This window comes from Crotalus tigris, unplaced genomic scaffold (assembly GCF_016545835.1).
Source record: "Crotalus tigris isolate CLP2741 ecotype Arizona unplaced genomic scaffold, ASM1654583v1 scf7180000018301.7375997, whole genome shotgun sequence".
Taxonomy (NCBI): domain Eukaryota; kingdom Metazoa; phylum Chordata; class Lepidosauria; order Squamata; family Viperidae; genus Crotalus; species Crotalus tigris.
This window is the reverse complement of record NW_024096931.1, coordinates 1429890-1450928: the sequence shown is the minus strand read 5'-3', so window position 1 is coordinate 1450928 and position 21039 is coordinate 1429890. Positions and strand designations below refer to the sequence as shown.

The window sequence follows — 21039 nt, the reverse complement described above, 5'->3', positions numbered from 1 at the left end:
TTTATGTCGAAGAAAGTGTTGGAGATGCAACAGTACAGAATTGTCAGAACTTTGAAAACATTATATTTAAACTACTCTATGGCACCTGTGCTGTCTGCACAGTGAAGAAGCCAACTGGGTCAGGATCTCTCCAGGTAAGTCCAGTACCTGCAGATGGCGAAGGCTGCAGGTTCTGCTGGAGAGAAAATCAAAGAAGTCCAACACAAGAGATAAGCAGCCCCCAAAGTCATGATTTATTAATATCTGGAGAAGCTTCATAATTTGAACACAACCCAAACTGTACATTTTACAATCACACACTATTTGTAAACAGTTAAAAAGCCACTGACAACTTTTGCATCTTCAGACACAACAGTTAGAATCAAGGCAATGAAATGAGAGCATCTTTCGGCACAGTTAAAAGGTTTTTTTTTTTTTTATCCTTGTTTAGCATTTCATTCTCCGACTAAACAAGCATCAGATAATACCATTTGTGGCAAAAAAGGAAGATGGAGTTTAACACTTTCACAAGAAAAGTATTTGCAGGAACTTTAAACATTTAAAATTTATACAACAAAGTTCTGTAATTCCAAATCCTTGGTTACAGTCTGCATAGTTACTTCAGCTTTAAGGTTAAACATGAAACACAGTCACAAGAGCAGGAAGAGCATCAATGGCACAACGGGGGGGGGGCGGGAAGGGGGGAGCCGGGGTGGGCTTTACGAAAAGAGGGAACTACAGTTTACCAGCCAAGCCCCCCCCCTCTTCCCCCCGCCCGCACTATTAAAAAGACAGCATCAGAAAGCACAGAATGTCAAACTCCAGCGAATCGAAGCAATTTTTGGCAGAAGTCATTTTACCGAGCAAGTAATAATCAGTGCTAAAAGTTATTTTCCTATAAGAAACGACAAGGAGCTCTACTGGGGACCTTCGTTTTCCTGAGAGCCAGGCTCTTGGATCGGGAGGGGGATAGAAAAAACAAGTGGAACGTGGCCGCGCACGGCCCGTGATTCCCAGAGATCAAGAGGAAGCATCTTTATCATCCACATCTTTTGTTTTTTTAAAAAATAGCTAAGTGATGGAAGAAGAGTAAACATTGTTTCTTAAAAAAAAAAGAGAAAGAAAAAACTTCTGTAAACAAGGCAGTGGCCCAACAGGAGCCCCCCCCCCCAAATAAAAGACAAAAGCCAAACGCCTCTTGAAAGTGCAGGGCACCAGCCAGGCGGCTGCTGGGTGTGCAGCGTCAGGAACTGCTCGGCTCCGTCCGCCCGATTCCACAGGAGCCGGCAGGTGCAACACGTTTTTTGCCCGTCATCCTGGCAGAGACTTCGCCCCGGCCGTTTGGCACCACGGACGGCCACCTGGTGCCGAGTGGCCAGGCAGGCAGACCCGCAGGGGCAGCGGGGCTCGTCCCGACCCAAAGCAGACACCCCCTTGCCTGCCCACCACAAAACATTGCCCGGGGGGGGGGGGAGGAGAGGAGCTGCCACCGCTACCATTCATACAAGAAGGACCAAGTCTGTGCAAAGCTTAAAAAGCTCAACCTCCAACATTTTCAGCAAGTCGCCAAAGGGGGGGGAAAAAAAAATCAAGGAAAACAAGCAAGTTAACTGATGATCTTATGTAGGAAACTGGCTGAATTATGCAATGTACTACCTGGAAATGTAAATCTTTTCACTTTTCACATTATAATATTGGCCTGCATGATTCAAGTATTCAAACTGGTATGTTTTGGGCTAAAACAAAGAGGAAAAATGTGCACGACGTAACCATTTCCACAGTTGACCCCTAGAGGCTGCAGGTGGGGAGGGGGGGAATCCAAATTTAGTGCTGCTTTGAGGTCAGTTTTTCACACCTAAACAAGGTTACATGGACTCTCCCCCGGCCCCCAGATGGTCAACGGAGAGAAACGCATTGAGTGGGGAGGGGCTGCCAAGGCCCCTGGTGTCGTTGCCGCCCAGGGAGCCCCAGAGGCTGGTGGAATAGTTGGGGCTGCCCCAGAGGGAGGTGCCGTGGAGGTCCCCACTGCTTGTTCCTGAAAGCCCAGGACCGCTCCAGGGAGGGGTCAGGTCACTGCGGTTGGAGAATGCGTGGGGGCTGTCCATGGTCCCCAGGCGGGTCTGGCTGGTGCCCAGAGATTGCCAGGCGGGGGTTGGGGTCAGAGACGGGCCTTGTGCAAAGAAGCGGCTAATCTCCTCTTCGCTGGCAAACTCAGCCAGAATTGTAGTGTTCCCGAGGACGCACCTGTGCACAAAGCCAGCGAGAGGCACGTGAGATGGCAGCAGCCTGCAGAGCACACAACCTGTCCCCCCCCCCACGACTACCTCCTCCTCCTCCTCTTCTTCGAAGCCCCTCACACACCGAAAGCAACCGTGACAACCATTTCCCCACTTAGTTTATACTACGGCAACCGCTCTGCGGTAATAAAAAAAGAGGCATCCTTTGCAGGAGAATCCAGCCAATTAAGTGGCAAATAAAACCAGGTCTATTAAGAGCAGGTTAATTGGAAAGAAAAGGCAGCCCTGCCAGGCCCTTTGTCAAAGGTCTGAGTTCCAAAGATGGCTCTGCCCAGTAACCCGTGTGCCTCTCCCCTGCGGCTCCCCTCCGTTCCTGCACGTTTGTTTGGGGGCTACTCACATGTGGAGGGATTTTTGTGCCTTCATCACCTCTTCTTTTGAGCTGTACCGGACTAAAGCGTTGCCATGGGGGAGGTTCAGGTGGAATGTGATCAGGGGCCCGTGCTGCATGCAGAGGGTCCGCAGAGTGGAGCCATCAATCTGGGCACAGAGACAAGGGGTGGCCCCCCTGAGCTGCTGCTGCCAGTCCTGGCCAGGAGGGGGAGGGGCCCGGATCCCCCAGGCCAAAATACCTCCCCCAAGGGTGACTCACCTGAGGTGTGAGGTTCTTCAGGACGAGACAGTTGGTGATTCTCCCTGAGCTGCTATTCTCATTCCAACTGGAACCTGAAAGAGAAAATACACCTCCCGATAACCCCGGAATGCTTCGCAAAGCAGGGGACCTGGGGAGACCCCGGGAGCCTCGGCGCTCTTCCCACTTTCACGAGACTCGCCCCAAATAGCGTCGCTCAGCGTTTTGCTCAAATGCCCACTTCAAAGATTGCACCACCGATTGACCTTGGCCGGGGGACAATTTGCAAGGGGCAGAGACCCACTGAGTAGGCTTATCAAGAGAGCAGAGGCCTTTCCCCGCCAACAAGGAAGGGACGAGTCTAACTGAGGGGTCTTGGCCAACGTCTCCACGCAGGTCTGCATGGCGGCAGGTGGGGAAACTCTCTGACAGGCAGCCAATGGCTGACTGAGGAGGAGAGGCCTGGCAAGGGCTGGGCAGCCGCTTCCTTTCTGCCCAGGCCTCAGGCCCTGGTTCCAGGGGGGAAAAGGGCACCTCCTCTTGGAGCACAGACATGGCCTGCCATCAGCCAAGCAGGGCAAGGGTGGAGCACGGGATGGGAAGCAGATTCTTACCAGGGGTGTATCTGGCTTCCGAATGGCTCCAGCCACCCCCAAATCGTACAGAGTTGTCCCACGTGGGCAGAGACAGCTTCTGCCCGGTCAGTCCAGGGGGCGGCCGTGATGGAGCCGTGATGCTCTTGGGTGGCAGAGGGACCTTCCATAGCTCATGGGCCAGAGAGGTGTTGTTAACGGAAGCAGGAGACCAAGTGGATTTGGAGTCACTGTTTCTGGCTGGAAGGAGAAAAGGACCGTGAAACACCACTGCCTTGGGGGCTGCAAGGCTCAGGAGGGAAGCAGGAGGAAGGGTTCGGGGGCGGGGGGGCGGGAGGAGGGGGCTGCAGGGCCTGACCACCTGCTGGTCTCACCTGAAGAAGTGCTTTGTGCTGTACTGTTGAGGGAAACATTGTAGTTGGAGGCACGAATGGATGACCAGGCACTAGTTGAAGGCAGCGTGGTGTTCAGAGCTGAGGATGACCCTGGGGAGGAAAGGGGTGGCAGCCATTAGGACGAGGCAGACAATGGGGATGTGCAGACCCAGCTCAGTTCGCCTTCAGGGCTGCAGCTTTAACATGGGGCTGGCTCCATCAAAACGCAGAGGGGGGAGCCAGCGATGGAGGGCGGCTACCAAGCCCCACTTGGTCATCAAGGAACCCCTTCTTGGGACCTCTTCGCCAACACTGCCCAGCCTGCAGGAGATCAAGTCCCCTTGAGGCACCCCCTGAGCTGTGGATTCTGGCCTGTTCTCCCGAGGCCGGGGCTGGAGGGAACAAGACGCCTGCAGGCCCACCACCCCGTCTGCCTCCTCCGATGGCCAGGAGGGCGAAGGGCAAGTGCCCGTCTCTCCCGCTGATCTTCCCTGCATCGCCTTGCGGTGCGCTGGATCTCCCCAACTGCTGCACTTTCTTCCTGGGGAGGCTTGAAAACCCAGTTGGCCAAGGAGACGGGCGGGGATGGGGGGAAGGCTTTGCTGAGATGATTTTCCAGAACCCCGAAAATGCCGCCCCTACCGCTGTTCCTGTCCCTGAGGTGGTCAGCCTCCCGCACAGTGTTAATTGACAGGCTGTTTGTGACGCTGCCAGGAGTAACGTAAGGGTCAGTTTCTGGGTCAATGTTTGGATAACCTTTCCACGGCTCACCAGGGCGAAATTCTAGGATTTAAAAAGAAAAGCAAAAGCCTGGCAATCAGGGCTTCTCCCTGGGAAGGAGGCTGTTCTCCCCCCTCCCCCCAACGGCTGCTGGCCCTAATGGAAAGAACCCAATGAGTCTCTCTCTGTTGATTTATTTCTTGCCCACCTCCAGCCCCCAAGAAATACAGGTCCTCCTCAGCTTACAATCGTTCACTGCGTGGCCATTCAAAGTTACATCGTTATTGGAAAAAGCGACACGACTAATTTTCACACTTGGCAGCCTCCCCAGGGAGGGCCACGTGATCAAAATTCAGATGCTTGGCCACAGACTCCTACTTATGACATTTGCCGTGTCCTGGGGAGGGGGGTCACGTGATCCCCTTTTGTAACCCTTTGACAAGCAAAGTCTCAACAGGAAGTCAGATTCACTTAACAACCGGGTCACTAATTTACCAACTGGAGTGAATCACTTAACAACTGTGGCAAGAAAAGTCGTAAAATGGGGCAAAACGCAGCCAACAAACATCTCACTTAACAACAGAAATTTTGGATTCAATGGCGGTCGTATGTTGAGGACTACCTGTAATTCAATTTCTTACTGAAAGGGTCAGGACAAATTCATTTTACTGTTTTAGGAAGTCACAATATTACAAAATTCCACCACATTCTTTAACATGGTCTAAACGCAACTATGCTGGGATTTGTAATTTCCGTTTTCCTTGGACACACAACCCGTAACCATGGAGAGCATAAGACCTTCCCGAGCAGCAGCTGGGCTCCAACCAGACCCCTGAAAGACAGGCCTCCTGAGGCTTCCCCACAGCTGGTCTGTCTCATGGCATCTGCCCGGCCCCTTCACCTGTCCGGGGATGGGAAAGAGCGAGCCTGACGGCTACCCTGACTGGGGCTACGATGCTCCCCGGGATCCTCCTCGTCTGCTCCTGGGGTAAAATCTCCTCTTATCCCACAAGCCACAGAAAAGGCCTGGTTGACACCTCCAATACGGGCCAAAGGGTTCAGCGGAGGCTATCTTTGTAGGGACTCACCTGGTGGCCAGTTGACACTGCTTGAACCGTTTGGTGATTTGGCACGTGGCCAGCCATCCCCCACAGATCCAGGTGGGCTGGCTGGTGAGTTACTACTGCTCATGAAGTCGTAGGGAACAAAGGACGACGTCTCCTCCATTCTAAAGCCACTGGAAATAGCACCTGAAAAGCAAGGGAGAGATCCTTTTCCAGAACTTCATCCTGAGAAGCTGACAACTAACCTCACATAGCCTTCTCATGATGGCCAATTTCTAGCTCCCCATCAGCCTCAACCAGCAGAACCATAGCGAAGGGCAGACACAGTCTGACAAGATCTGGTTACTTTTCTGCATCTGCTATTAGGTAGGCTGTGTGCTCCTGCAAAGCTCCATCTGGCATCTTCCAAAGATTACTGCACTACTGGAGCAAGACTTGCCCCCATTTCTTACTTTTTTCGTGCAGCCACCCACTTCACAACTGTGGCTCTGGGCAGTTCGCAACAATTAAAACAACAGAAACTTCACAAAAATAAAGAGCTATCCTAAAATCATGATTAAAAAGTCAGTAAAGCATACTGGTAGTCAGCAGGTGACTATAAATCATGTGTCCATTTAACATAGCCACTGCCAAGGCTCACCACGACTGCCAACCCAGCAGACAGCATGGCAGAGCCAAGTTAGAATAGAACAGAGCTGGAAGGGACCTTGGAGGTCTTCTAGTCCAGCCCCCCCCCACTCAAGCAGGAGAACCAATACCATCTCAGACAAGTGACTGTCCAGTCTCTTCTTAAAAACCTTCCGTGATAGAGCGCCCACGATTTCTGGAGGCAAGCTGTTCCACTGGTTAATTGTCCTCATTGTTAGGAACTTTCTCCTTAATTCCAGGTTGCTTCTCTCTTTGATCAGTTTCCAACCATTGTTTCTTGTCCTGCCCTCTGGGGCTTTGGAGAATAATGTGACCCCCTCAAATACTGGAACACTGCTATCATGTCTCAGGCCTATCAGTCTTCAGGCCCTTCCTAGGGGGCCAGTCTCAGATCTGGGGAGGGGGGGTGTTCCATGCAGGTTGGGTGCCAGGGCAGAGAAGACTCCCTTCCTGGGTCCCACCAGGTAACATTCTTTAGTGGATCAGACCTGTAGCAATGCCTCTGCAACTGGATCTGGTGAGACAGGTAGATGCAACTGGGGAGATGAGCCCCTCAAATATGTATCTTGTAACATGTGTAATCCGTGCCAAACCCTTCTAGTTTCTAAAACCAACACAGAAGATTCAAAAAACAGGCAAGTCCTGCTGAAGTCCACGAGTCATGAAAGAGCCAAGGTTGCCTACCCCTGGCCTGTGCTAAGCTTGATGGGAGTTCTCATCCTGAACCCAACTTCTTAAAAAGGCTGGACAGTTTGTTACATCTCTGCTCTCAAGCTTCCTCTTTCCGCTCTGTATTCAAGATGGACAGTGATTAATATTTATATGTATTTATATGTAAGAGTGTAGGTATATAGTAATAGTAATAGTAGTAAAGTTGGAAGGGATCTTGGAGATCATCTAGTCCAACCCCCTGCTCAGGCAGGACAAATGGAAGGGACCTTGGAGGTCGTCTAGTCCAACCCCCTGCTCAGGCAGGACAAATGGCTGTCCAGTCTCTTCTTAAAAACTTCCATGCTCTCTCTCTCTCTCTCTCTCTCTCTCTCTCTCTCTCTCTCTCTCTCTCTCTCTCTCATATGTATGTATATATATATATATATGCTATATATAACATGTTTATACGTCTATGTGTACACTTTTGAGAGCAGGCAACAGAATTTCATTTCTAATGTGTGCCAGTATGCCCACAGTAAAAAAAAAATGACAATAAAGGTTATCTTATCTGAACATCTGACAAGCAGTAACTTTTAAATCTCCCCAGCCCCAGAAAATGAACCGTGCCCTCATTCTCAGCCACTGAGCCCAACCGGTCCCTGCACGCTTCACCCTTGTGTGCTTGGCTTCCAAGCAATCAGGGCTTGAGAAAAAGCATCGTAAGTACGCAACCTGTTGTGGGCTCTACTGACCGGTTCACTGTGATTCAAACATATCAGATCATTCTTCATTTTTAAAAATGAAGCTCTGATATAGAGACATTTTCTTCATGCATTTCAAAACTGATAATACAAAGAACACAAGAACCCTTGGCCACTGAGCTCCCACTGAGGCTTGTTCCGCTCATCCTGGCTTAACTTACCATTTTTGCTGGCATTCTGATCCAGAGATGTGTTGGCGGAAATACTGTCCACAGTTGTCCACTTTCTCAGCCGGGACTGCGGCTCCTTAATACTGCCCATATCCATATTTACATTCAAGTTTGCGTTCATTCCTGCATTAAGAGAATTGGTGAGACTCAGAGCAGCTCCTTTTCTAGGACATCCCTCCCTCGTATCATGGAAGATCCAGCACGTGGATCTTTGCGCCTTTGCGACCTCTCCGTGATTGTGGATCCCGGAGGGCACCTTGGTTTACCAAGGAGCTACAGGAGATGAAGCGTCAGAAGAGACATCTAGAGTGATGCTGGAGGGCTAGTAACTCCGAACCCAACTGGACACTTTTAAGAGCCCATATTAGGACTTATTTAGTGGCGATACGAGCGGCAAAATGTTCGCATTTTTCCACACTTATTGTGTCTGTAGAATCTCGCCCCGCCGCCCTGTTTAGGGTGACCCGTTCCCTACTTAACGTTCGGGAAGCTGGGGAGCCCTTACAGGGTAGGGTGGAAGAATTTGTGCAGTTTCTATCAGACAAAATCGCTCGGATTCGGACAGACCTAGACTCCGATTGGGCAGGGCCTTCTGAGATGACCGGGGCAGGTCTTAGCCCAGTTTTATGGGATGAATTTGAGTCGGTGACCGCTGAGGATGTTGACAGAGCGGTGGGAGCGATGAGCGCCTCCACTTGTTTATTGGACCCGTGTCCTTCCTGGTTGGTCTCGGCCGCCAAGGAGGTGACACGAGGCTGGCTCCAGGTGTTGATCAACGCTTCGTTGAGGGAGGGGTCTTTCCCGCAACCCTTGAAGGAAGCGGTTGTGAGGCCCCTTCTCAAGAAGCCTACCCTGGACCCGGCTGATTTAAATAACTTCCGCCCAGTCTCCAATCTCCCCTTTTTGGGGAAGGTTGTAGAGAGAGTGGTGGCGCTCCAGCTCCGACGGTCTCTGGATGAAGCGGATTACCTAGATCCTTTTCAATCTGGCTTCAGGCCCGGCTTCAGCACAGAAACTGCTTTGGTCGTGCTGATGGATGATCTCTGGCGGGCCCGAGAGGGGTTATTCCTCTGTCTTGGTGCTACTTGACTTCTCAGCGGCTTTTGATACCATCGATCATGGTATCCTTTTGCGACGACTCGAAGGGGTGGGAGTGGGAGGCACCGTTTTACGGTGGTTCTCCTCCTACCTCTCTGGCCGGTAGCAATCGGTACTGGTGGGGGGGCAGAGGTCAACCCTGAGGCCCCTTGAATGCGGGGTGCCGCAGGGGTCGGTCCTCTCCCCCCTCCCATTTAACATTTATACGAAGCCGCTGGGTGAGATCATCAGACAGCACGGGGTGAGGTTTCATCAGTATGCTGATGATTCCCAGTTATATATCTCCTCCCCGAACTCTCTCAGTGAAGCGGCCAATGTGATGGGCCGTTGCCTCGAAGCCGTGAGGGTCTGGATGGGGGTTAACAGACTCAGGCTCAATCCTGACAAGACCGAGTGGCTTTGGATGTTGCCTCCCAAGGATCATGTCGACTGTCCAGTGTTGACTCTTGCAGGGGAAAATATACCCCCTTCGGAGCGGGTTCGCAACTTGGGTGTCCTCCTTGATCCACAGCTGAAATTGGAACATCATTTGACGGCTGTGGCTGGGAGGACCTTTGCACAAGTTTGTCTGCTGCACCAGGTGCGACCCTACCTGGACCGGGAGGCTCTCCTTACAGTCACTCATGCCCTTGTCACCTCACGTCTGGACTACTGCAACGCGTTCTACATGGGGCTACCCTTGAAAAGTATTCGGAGATTACAGTTGGTCCAGAATGCAGCTGCGCGAGTGATAGTGGGTGCTCCTCGGTACACCCACGTCACACCTATCCTCCGTGAGCTGCACTGGTTGCCTATTGGTCTCCGGGTCCAATTCAAGGTGTTGGTTATTACCTTTAAAGCTCTATATGGCTCAGGGCCTGGCTATTTGCGTGACCGCCTACTACCTCATAGTTCCCTTCGTCCGGTTAGATCCCACAGGCTGGGCCTCCTTCAGGTCCCGTCGGCCAAGCAGTGCCATTTGGCGGGGCCGCGGAGGAGGGCTTTCTCTGTGATGGCGCCCACGTCTTGGAACCAGCTCCCCCCGGAGATTAGGACCGCTCCCACCCTGTTGGTCTTCCGCAAGCTACTTAAGACCTGGCTTTTCCGGCAGGCCTGGGGTTTATAAAATCTGACCCCTGGATGAATGTTATTGTATTGCTTGTTTTGTCATGTTATATGGTATTTTTATTGTTAACCGCCCAGAGTCCTGCGGGAGTGGGGCGGTCTATAAATTTTAATAAATAAATAAATAAATGCCACTAGACTTCCCCCAGATGGGAAGCAAAGCAAAAGACACACTGAAAACAAAGAACGGCACCAGGAAATAGGAGAGAGGGGAAGGTGGCCACTTTTCCTAGAACATTTGCCAAGTTCTCTTTTCTAATATGAATTTCATCCTTAACTTCCCCCCCAAAGCACTTAAGTCTCCACTGCCTAATAGAATCTTTCTCAATCAAGAATTTGTTCCTGGTTTCTCGTTTTGTATTTAACAATGCCCTGGGATCTTTCCTCTGAATATTGCACAGGAATGCAGAGCCCGAGCACCAGATGGGACAGGAAAACAAGGACTGGAGTTTGGAGGCAAAAAAAGCTTGGAAGAGAATTGGATCAGAATTTGCAAATTCTGACACCTGATCCTCCCCTCCTTGTGCAGTGCCGAATATCATTTCTTCACGATACTGACAGGTTTTGGACGTTGGATTTTATTGACCTCACTCAGAAAACCTTCCACCAGCAGGATAATACAGAGCAAAGAAAGTGGCTTAGCTGGGCAGCCCATGGTCAAACCCAACTCCAGGAGACCAGAGTACATTGGAAGACCTCAACCAGTGGAGAAGGTACTCACCTATAGGAAAGTTGCTGAATGCGTTGATTTGAGATGGCCCCTTCTGCAACTCTTGGTTAGCATGGGGAACAACATTCTCCAGGAAAGATTTTATGGCTGTCTGATGGAATTGCTGTTGTGATGGAGGCACCTGCTGCTTCATCAGCAGACTTGGATCGAGCTGACAAGATGGTGGCATCATTTGTTGCTGCATATTAAGAGGGCGATTCTTCAAACACAAAAGAGGACCAAATGAATAATGGAGCTACGATACAATCCACCAGTAGCATGATATGCTTCCAGTGCTGAATTATTAATTATTAACTTAACAATTACTGTTAATTATTAACTTAACTAGAGTTAAGTCAACAAAACGGTTTCTTCTTCAGTCAGAAGACCACAGCTATGAATTCCAAACCACATGGGGTCAACTCTAAATGGTGAACCATTTTGTAGACGCTGAACCGAATTACAGATTGTTTTGCACATTCATTTTGCTATTAATATGAATACAGAATAACAGAGTTGGAAGGACTTTGGAGGTCTTCTAGTCCAACCCTCTACTCTAGCCCAACCCCCTACGCCAATCCAAGTGGCTGTCCACTCTCTTCACATTCAAAGCTTGGGAAGGATGAAAGGGCCAGGGCAGTATGGATATGCAGTTTCCATGGTGCAACATCCACAAAGCAAGATGCCCATTGCAACTGGTCTCCGTGCCTCCAATTCAGCACTTGGCAAATGCATTTCCAAAAGCCACCCAGACTTTCTTGGAAATCTCATTCAACGTCGGAGGATAAAAAATCTTTAAAAACACCCAGCATGCAGCCTACCTGCTGCTGCTGCTGCTGCTGCTCCTGGCGGCCATTTGCAGGCGTGTTCCTCTGGCCCTGCACTTTCCTCTGCTGGGCCAGCAATCGCTAAGACAGTAAACCAGGGTTGCAAAAGAGGTCAGAGCGAGGACACGTGCTAATTCAGACCACTAATCTCAAGGGTGGGGAGCAGACTGTCGGACATCCGCTTACCTGTAACTGGGAGAGTTGGTTCAACTGGGAGAGTTGGTTCAACATGGCTACTTGTTGTGGGCCAAAGAGTGAGCTCAGGCCCCCGGTGTTTGGTGCATACTTCAGCAAGGATACTGGAACCTAAAGTGCCCAAAGAGCATGCCGTAAAGGAGAGGCCAAGGGAAAAAGCACCTCTAGCAGATCCTGATGCCTTGAAGTTGTCAGAACAGAACTTTTGATAGCAAAGAGGACAACAAGAATGGACTTGGGGCACATACAATTCTGTATGCTGCTGCAGATCTGTGTTTTTTGCTTTGACTTTGGACTCTCCTCCATGCAGGACTTTGAAGAATCCGCCAAATGCCTGTTTAATCTCTAAACGCATCTAATCCAAGACCCAGGATCTGACCATCGCGATCTGTAACTGGCTTCACTGCTGAATTGCTCTCGCCGTTAGGGAGGCTTTTCTATCAACCAGAACTGCCTTCTGGGAGCTGAAATTTATTCGTCTGTCACCTGCGCTCTAGGATGGGAGGTAACACACCTCTTTTTAGGTGCTTGAAAAGTTCTATAGGTGCCCCTCAACCTACAAACGTTGAAATCAATGGGGAAGCTGGCAGAGAAGGTTGCAAGTCACTGGGGTAAGTCTCCCTTGCCTCTCCAGCCCCTCTCCACTTGTGCCGAGCACTCATGCCCTTTCTCCAACTGACCTGGTTGTGGGAGGTCATTACTTGAGCTAATGAACATGGGATTCAGTTAATAACGGCAGCTGGGAATGCAAGGATTGCCGTTGCTAAGTGATGTGGTTTCACTTTCAACCATATTATTTAGTAAGGGAAATTCCACTTCAATTGCTGTCTTAAGCTGAAGACTACCTATCTCTTAACCCGAATTCCTCTGCGCTCTCTTCGTGGGCTATCCTTCTTAGTCCTCTGATCACCTTCCTTGCCTTTCCCTGATCCAGTTTATCGGAATCCTTTTAACAATACTGGCCAGAACTGGATACAATACCCGAGGAAGGATCTAATGCAGCGGTGGCGAACCTTTTAGAGACCGAGTGCCCAAACTGCAACCCAAAACCCACTTATCGCCGGGTGCCAGGTGGGCACTGGGTGGGCGTGGCTGTGGTGGTCATGGCAGATTGAGTGGGTGTGGTCACCTCAATGTTGCTCATGGGGAGGGATGCCTGTGGGGGGTGGGTAGGGTTGGGGGAGATCCAGGGGGTCTCTGGCAGGTGGGGCAGGAGGCAGGAAGCTCGTCCTGCAGAGTGAGGTGAGGCAGGGCAGGGGTGCCATTGCCATGAGGCAAGGCAAGGGCCGGGCAGGCTGCTATCTGACACCATCGGCCCCCGCACACAGAGGCCAGTGAGCACATGGGGGCTGACAGTGTCCATCAGCAGCCACAGCCTGCGGGACCCTTGACCGGCGCACTCTGGCGCTCCTCAGCCCGTCGCCAGCAGTTCAAAGAAGCTGCCTCTGAGCTGGATGGCCGGCCGACAGCTGAGGAGGCAATGCAGTGGGTCGTGCCCGGGAAAAGGAGAGGATGCGAAGCCAGGAGGGATGGGACGGGATGCATCCAGCCATGTGGGACCTCGGCGAGTTAGCAGGCGGCTGGTTGAAGAGGGACAGTTGCCATCTCCGGGCCATGACATGCGTGCCCACAGAGAGGGCTCTGAGTGCCGCCTCTGGCACACGTGCCATAGGTTCGTCACCACTGATCTAATGAATACACCATGAAATGGAAGGATTAATTTCTACGACTAGCAAGCCACACGTGTTGATGCAGTCTAAAATTGCACTTGCCTTTTAAGCAGCCATATAAGCCTGCGAACTCAAATTCAGCTTGCAATCAACTAATATTCCAAGGTATTTTTTCACAAATACTGTTGATTGCTGAAAAAGGTATTCTTTATCACCTTCACCAAGCCTTCTCTCTTCCCTCCTCCCAGCCACGCCCCACCGCCAGACCCAGGGCAGCTGCTCCTCAACTTCCTGCCAAATTGGCAGGGCACCTGCAAAGCCTCTCAGCTGACCCCATTCTCACCCCAACTCCGCTAAGTACACATTTTATTTCTTTTAGTGATTAAAAAAAAGTCTGCATCTCCCTGTTAAATTTGGGTTTTTCTCAGTCCCTTTATCAAAACCTTTGAGACTTTTCAATTTTTTTTCCTAAGGCATTAGTTGCTTCAACCCTGCTTTATCTAAAATTTGGTAAGCATTCACATCATCCATTTCTTCATCCAGGTCATTAAGAGCAAAGTGCCCAGAACCCAACCTTAGGGCACTGAACAGATATCATAATCTCCGAACATAATTTGTGAATCAGCCACATGTCCATTTAATCGTCATGCCTGCCAACCTACAGATAATTAGCTTGCTAATCAAAATACCACAAGGTCCCTTGACGAACGCTTGGCAGAAATCAAGCTAGGTGGTCTTGCTAGCATTTCGCAGCGTGCCTTATGCAGAGGAAAAGGAGAGACCCTTCCATTGTCCCTCCAAATTGCCGCTGCATCCTTGTACCTGGCCACAAGCAAGCGGAGCCTCACCTGAGGGGAGAGTAATGGAGGAGGCACTTGAGCGCGGGGGTTGGACTGAGAGGAGTGAAGAGGAGGCTGTGCTGGAGATGGCTGCATCGTCCGGGCTTGTGCTGTGAGATTTCCAAAGGGGCTGGGATTGCCGTTCTGCAGAGGGATAGGTGACAAGTGAGCCGCTGCCCCTCCGGCTGAGACAGGTAGGGGCAGAAACCCCCGTTCCCTTCCTTCCACCCCAACCTGATGCCTGCAGAGGTTGCCTCTCAAGTGCCACGCACAAATACCTCTGGCGACTAGCCAGCCTAATGGAGCTCGGCTTCTTAAGCAGAACGCTCTTTCTCAACAAGTGAGCTGGGAAGCCAAGGCCTTCGTTCACGGGGCCAATCATCCCCTCAGACTTCCACGTGACGTCCTGCGCATTGCGACATCACGACCAAGCCCGTCTGCCAGGACATTTCCCTAAAGGCTGCCCAGCCTCCCTTGCCCTCACCCGGGAACAATGGTGCCAATTTAGGTGAGAGAACAATCAGTCAAAGTGAGCTTCTTCAGAAAGATCAGAACCATGTTTTTCAGATTTCCCAACCACCATGGTTGGTCTCTGCCCCTTTCAAACCATAGTTGGGGCAACTGCAAGGAAAGGTCAAGCCCCAAACCGAGACCTCTCTCTCGCTCCCTCCCTTCTTTTCCTTCCTTCCTTCCTTCCTTCCTTCCTTCCTTCCTTCCTTCCTTCCTTCCTTCCTTCCTTCCTTCCTTCCTTCCTTTTTCGTCTTCAAATCTCCCTTCTGAAAAGGGTAAATTTTACATCTTTTCCTTGAACTTTTCAAAAGAGCTGCCGAATTCAATCAGGTCCCAGATTAAGATAAAAGCAGGTGCAAAACAGAAGCCTGCTTGGCTGGTGCTTGCCTAATCTGGAAGCAGTTTAGCAAGTGGAGACCCAAAGAAAGTGAGGGATGAAGAGTAAAGGCCATCAAGGGGGAGACAAATCCGAGGCTGGGAAATGGACAGAAGACCAGCCAAAGAGGGAAAGAAAGAAGGAATTCTCTAAGTACATCAGAAATCTCGCCCAGAAAAGGCAGAGAGCACAGTGGCATAAAGTTGCATTTCACTCCAACAATCAACAGGGAAGAGGTGGCCTAAAAGGACAATCCTCTTTATTCAGGGGGCCTTCTCTAGCAGATTTGAGTATGGAGAGCCTCCCATTCCCCCCCCCCGGGGGGGAGGGCTCTGTGCCTCCTACATGCCTGCTTAGGAGAAGTCAAGGGCTGGTAGTTCCACAGACCAGGGATTCTGCTTGAGGACTGCCAACCTCCCCTTAAGCCTTGCTGGACGTCCTGGGAAAGGGATGCTCCCAGCCTTACCTGTCTAACAGAATTCAAGCTTTGCACGCTCAGCCCCGTTAGGGAGCTGAGGACGTGGTTAGGTAGTGCACTGTTGGAAGGGGGAAACTTCCCATTCTGACTGGGCATGAACTGCATGTTTGGGGAATCGTCGGCTACCAGGCCATCCTGGAGAAGCAGAAGCCGAGCAGCAGTGGGAGGGAAGCGGCCGGCGGCAGGAACAGATGCAGAAAACAGGAGAGAGGTTAGTGTCACCACAGGGGCGAGCAGCAGTTCTCTGACTCGACATCAAATACAAAATGAACAAAACCAAATTTCCCCTCCATGCCAGCCCTTCCTGAAAGGAGCAGGACAGAGCAGGGAGTTGCTGATGATCCACGCCCTGATCAGCTCTCGTGTGCGCTTTGTGCTGAAATGGGCCTGTCCAAGCAGGCAGATGGACCAGGGGCAAAGCTGCCCGGGGCCTCTGCTTCACGTGGAAAAGTCTCACTCCGCTTATCTTCCAAGCTAAAATCTGGAACCACCAGAATGTTTGGGGGCCTGGTTCTACCGAACTTCAGCCTACTTAAAAGTCTGGCAGAACATGGCCCAGAGGTGCTTTTTCAAGAGGCAACTGGACTTTCTTGCTTTCCTTTGAAGACGTTTCGCTTCTCATCCAAGAAGCTTCTTCAGCTCTGACCGGATGGTGGGGAATGGAAGGATTTATATTGATATACCAGCTGCCTGCAAGGAGTATAAATGCTCCCATTCCCCACCATCCAGTCACGAAGCTTCTTGGAGAAGTGAAACGTCTTGAAAGGAAAAGAAGACGGTCCAGCTGCCTCTTGAAAAAGCACCGCTGGGACAACCGTGACCTGGATGACAGAGAATCTCCACAGACTTCTGGCAGAACTTGCCGTTTTTGGGTTGTGGTTTGGACTGAAATGCATTCTGCCCAATATGCACAGCCCTAGGACGGCTCCTCCCTGGACCGACAGTGAAAGCAGCGATAAGCTCATAAGCTTGAAAGAGAAGAGGCAAGGTGGAGGAAGGCAAAGAGTCCTCCTCTCCCCCAAAATGGCCCCTTGTCTTCAGCAGTCCGCCTTGAGAGTCCCCGTGCATCCACAGTCGAAGGAAGAGCGGGCCTGGGGTCATGGGCAACCATGGTGTCCCCCTCTCCCCACCCCTTTGGACTCCCCAAAAGTCTCACCTTATCGAAATAAGGACTTCTGTCCATGGAAGACTCTTTGGCAATCTGGGGACGGGAGCCAGGACTTTTCCCAATCGCCCGGCTGCCTTCACCAACATTCAGGTTATGCTTCTCCAGCTCCATCCGCTTGTCAGGCAAGATTCCTGGAGGGGGGGGGGAGGAGGAGGAGAAGGGGCTTCAAAATGAACTTAGGCACCAATACTGACATTCACAGCTTCCTGGAATTCCACACAGAACAGGAAATACATTTCTTGTCAAGGAGGAGAGGGAGACACTACACGTTAAAAGGTGTTTCGCTCCTTTGCACACCTTTAGACTTTAGAAAAGTCATGGTGACCTTTCACTAAGGTCCAGAGGTGGGCAGTGTTTCGATCTGGGCAAGGCTGCCTTGGAGCCCTCCTCTCTCTGCTTCCTTTGAGTTCAGAAGTCAACGCATCTTCCTGAGCCCAACAACTCCTTGCGAGGACCTTCCAGCCAGTCCAGCCACAGCCCGCTCCCCAGTTCTGGTCTGCTCTGGATTAGAACCTTGCATACACTATAACTGTACAGCACCGTAGTACGGCAATTCACCCGCATTTTGGAGCTTCTAATTTTCCCCCATTTCATCCCAAAAGTTTCGTCCCACTGGAGTTTTCTGATCTGGAAAGAGCCATGCAAGCTACTGAGCCAACCCCGCCCGTTGAGAAGGAATCCAAATGAGTCTTTCTCTTGAATTGTGATATAGCCACAACGAGCAGATCCCAATTATAGTTTGTTATGGCTTCCACTGTTAGGGAATTTTTTCCCCTAAGCTTCAATCACGATCTGTTCCAAATTATGTGGCGTCCTGCTCCTTAGAACAATGGAAGATGGGCCCTCAGTTGCTTGCCTGAGGCAGAGACCCCCCCCTTCTGATCTTTGTGCTATCCTGCCCCACCTCCTTTGGTTTCTCAACATGCCCAGTTCCATTTCTAGCCCCTGGGCTATATTGCTGCTCTTCTCTCAACTTCTGGGGTGTCCAGGACAGGACACAATTTCAAAGTTCGGTCTGACCAAACACAATGGAAGTGGATAAATAAAGTGGAACAACTACTTCTAGTGCAGGGGTGTCAAACTTGCAACGTCACGTGACACATCGCGACGTACCATGACTTTTTTGCCATTGCCGGCAATGGGGTGGGTGCGGTTTCGCCATGATGCATCCGGCCTGTGTGCCGGCAGTTTGACACCCCTGTTCTAGTGATTTAGAATCTTCACACTTTTTTCATGAAGCCTAGAATTGCATTTGCTTTTTTAAATCTGCCAAATCACCCAGCTGGCTTGTAACTACTTTTGGAAACGGTGTTTTCCAAAAGATCTATGACCAACCCGTTCTCTAGTGCTGTATTGAATTTCTGGTTCCCAAGTGACAAACTTTGCATTTGCCATTTGGATTTTGTTTTCTTCTTTTCTGCATTTCTCTAACCTACAAAATATAATTTACTATCTTCTAGAGGACCCCCTTTGTCACCTAATTATGTGTTACCTGGAAATTTAACAAGCATCCCCTTTGCCTCTTTATCAAGTGACTGATAGGGATACTGAACAGCATAGAACCAGACCAGTGGTAGCCCTTGACTTACGACCTCAATTGAGCCCAAAATTTCTGTTGCTAAGTGAGGCATTTGTTAAGTGAGTTTTGCCCCATTTTGCGACTTTTCTTCCCACAGTTGTTAAGTGAACCACTGCAGTTGTTTAAGTTAGCAACCTGTTTGTTAAGTGAATCTGGTTTCCCCACTGACTTTGCTTGTCAGAAGCTCCCAAAAGTTGATCACGTGACCCCAGGACAAGGCAGCCGTCCTAAGTATGAGTCAGTTGCCAAGTATCTGAATTTTGATCACGTGACCACGGGGATGCTGCAACGGTTGTAAATACGAAAAATGGCTACATCTCATCATTTTTCAATGATGTTGTAATTCTGAATGGTCACTTGATGAAGAACCACCAAAGAGCACTTTGGGACTGGTTTTCAAGCCTGTTCTATATCCATGTCATTGTCATGCCATTCAGTCCACGCCTAATCAGCTACCTAGTGAGAAGGTGAAAGGGTACTGTGTCAGATGCTCAGCTGAAAGCCAGATGCTGGGTCTCTGGGGTATTTGCATCACCTACTAGGAAAATGACCCAGAGATCACCCCACTGCTTTGAAGGTGGATTCAGACTGGTCTCTCAGGGTTTTCTCAATTCTTTGTATTAGACCAGTGGCTCTCAACCTTTTTAATGCCGCGACCCCCAACCGATCGTAAGTCGAGGACTACTCAACCGGTCGTAAGTCAAGGACTACTCAACTGGTGCAGCACCGTTTGCAGAATGGGACTTTTGGCGGGCTCAGCAGGGCAGAGACAGCCTGGACAATTCCTATTGGCTTTTGAAAGCCAATAGAATTAGACTCTTTCAAGAGAGTCTATTCTATTGGGTTTCAAAAGCCAATAGAATAAAAGGGAGTAGCACAGCTAAGGAAAAGGGGAAAAAAATGGCAGACTGCGTTGTTTGGCGACCCCCATGAAATGGTCGTTCGACCCCAAATAGGGTCCCGACCCACAGGTGGAGAACCACTGTATTAGACTGATGAGTCTTGGATTTTTCCCCTTTTAAAGAGACAACTCTCCCTTCTGTCCTGATCTTCACTAGCCTTTTTGTGCAGTCACAGATATCTGCTCTCTTCCTTTTTTTTCCTCTTTCTGTAATCAATTGCAATTGTGTTTTTGGTATCTCCATCTATTCTGATCTCCTTTTCCATGGGCTGAAAATCTGCAGCGTTGCTGCCTATCCCAATCTGCTACTGAGCTCTGAGTGGTTTCTACACCTAAAGAAAAGGGCCAGTGGAGCCTATGAGCTGGGGACACCCAGCCAACCCATCCCAGAAGACGTCCTATAACCAACTGGGGCAATGATTATTTTAACAGGAAGCAACACATTCTAAGCCACTTATTCTCATTCTCGGCTGATGCTTGTCTTACCTCCAGATAGCTCTATCTTATTGCTCTGCATCATTTCTTCTGGCAAGTCTCTCTGAAGGAAAGAATGAAATTTGCTTAATCAAGACAATATCTGCATGCAGCCTTTCCCCCTTTCCCCCTTTCTTCCAGGAAAGAAGCATGCGACCCAAAAGGTGACAAGAAAGTTGACTCAGAAACCATCCGCTGCAGTGTTCTGTTTTCCTGCTATACTTACAGGGAACCCAAGATTGGCAAACTGCTTCACGAAGGGATTTATCCACATTTCATCTTGCTTATTTCCACTTTTCATTGTTCCCTAAAAACAAAACAAAAGCCCAGCATCAAAACAGCAGACTAAAGCTGCAGACATGGTTATGAGAACATGTCTGTGCAGAAAACAGACTCTGGTTTCAGCTTCAAACGACTCCTCTAGCTCAGCCCAGTGAGGAGGGAAGGTTACACATCTCAAAAAAAGACGCCTTGTGGTTTCATTGTCCTTCCCTTCTTCTTGCCTCAGGGAGTTGGGAGGCCTAGAGGGACTCTATGCAGCCAAAGGGCCAACCTGATTCCGCCCGGATTGCTCATCTCTTCTCCAAGCTCTGGGCAGAAAGACCAACTCATCCCCAGCAGCCAAAGGCTACCCCCCCACTCACCAAGGCCAAAGGCGGTCAGTATGGGGCCAAGCCCTGGGGCTTAGCATCATGGCTAACAGCAAGGCAGATCTGGGTGGTCATCAACTGACCCAAGGAATTCCCTCAGAACTTCAGGCATTTTCCTCACAAGGAGGCACCCAGCTGGCAGGAGACCATCTTCAGGCAGAGACTAGGATCTCTGCTCTCTCACTGCCCCTTATTACCTGCTTTCTTATCACAGTGCAAAATGGTCTATGAAGATCAAAGTCCATACTCCCCTCCCCCCCCCAAGCTTTTCTTGGACATAAACATGGCCTCTTCCTCCTGGCCTGCTTACCTTTGAAGGCATCTTTTTTGAGCACGGGGGCCAGTGCAAAGGCGCAGCAGCATCTTGAGCAGAGTTGCTGTTCCACACGCCTATCTCCACATCCTCCTCTTCCTCCCAGCTGGTTGGAGGATTCCCCGTCAAAGGCATATCACCCCCACACCAGCCATCGGGAACTTGCATAGACTTAGGTCCTGCTGGGGATAAAATCAGCCGGCTCTTAGCTTAATCAACCCACTCAAATTAGGCTGCTCTGCCCCACGGACCAACTGGGGGTTCCCAGGAGATCTCACCCAGTGCCACCAGCAGAGAGGAACTGCTCAGGCCCGGTGGCA

At 50.3% G+C, this 21039-nt stretch overlaps 1 protein-coding gene across 4 annotated transcripts in view; it reads right to left on the bottom strand.

The window, feature by feature from the left end:
- Nucleotides 1-210: 210 nt before the first annotated feature.
- Nucleotides 211-21039, bottom strand: part of TNRC6A (trinucleotide repeat containing adaptor 6A) — a 55660-nt gene continuing 34831 nt past the window's right edge. Inside the window, exons 8-24 of one of the 4 annotated variants that reach the window (XM_039349693.1) lie at nt 20717-20901; nt 19983-20063; nt 19769-19820; nt 16791-16933; nt 15623-15769; nt 14280-14414; nt 11753-11872; nt 11561-11647; nt 10752-10959; nt 7820-7951; nt 5623-5784; nt 4457-4597; nt 3815-3925; nt 3462-3680; nt 2869-2942; nt 2617-2756; nt 211-2223 (exon numbers count right to left, since the gene is read on the bottom strand). In XM_039349693.1, the coding sequence (XP_039205627.1) occupies nt 1845-2223; nt 2617-2756; nt 2869-2942; nt 3462-3680; nt 3815-3925; nt 4457-4597; nt 5623-5784; nt 7820-7951; nt 10752-10959; nt 11561-11647; nt 11753-11872; nt 14280-14414; nt 15623-15769; nt 16791-16933; nt 19769-19820; nt 19983-20063; nt 20717-20901 (2516 nt within the window). In that variant the 3' untranslated portion in view covers nt 211-1844. The remainder of the gene's footprint in view (nt 2224-2616; nt 2757-2868; nt 2943-3461; nt 3681-3814; nt 3926-4456; nt 4598-5622; nt 5785-7819; nt 7952-10751; nt 10960-11560; nt 11648-11752; nt 11873-14279; nt 14415-15622; nt 15770-16790; nt 16934-19768; nt 19821-19982; nt 20064-20716; nt 20902-21039) is intronic. The other 3 variants (XM_039349694.1, XM_039349695.1, XM_039349697.1) reach the window with 3 other exon arrangements.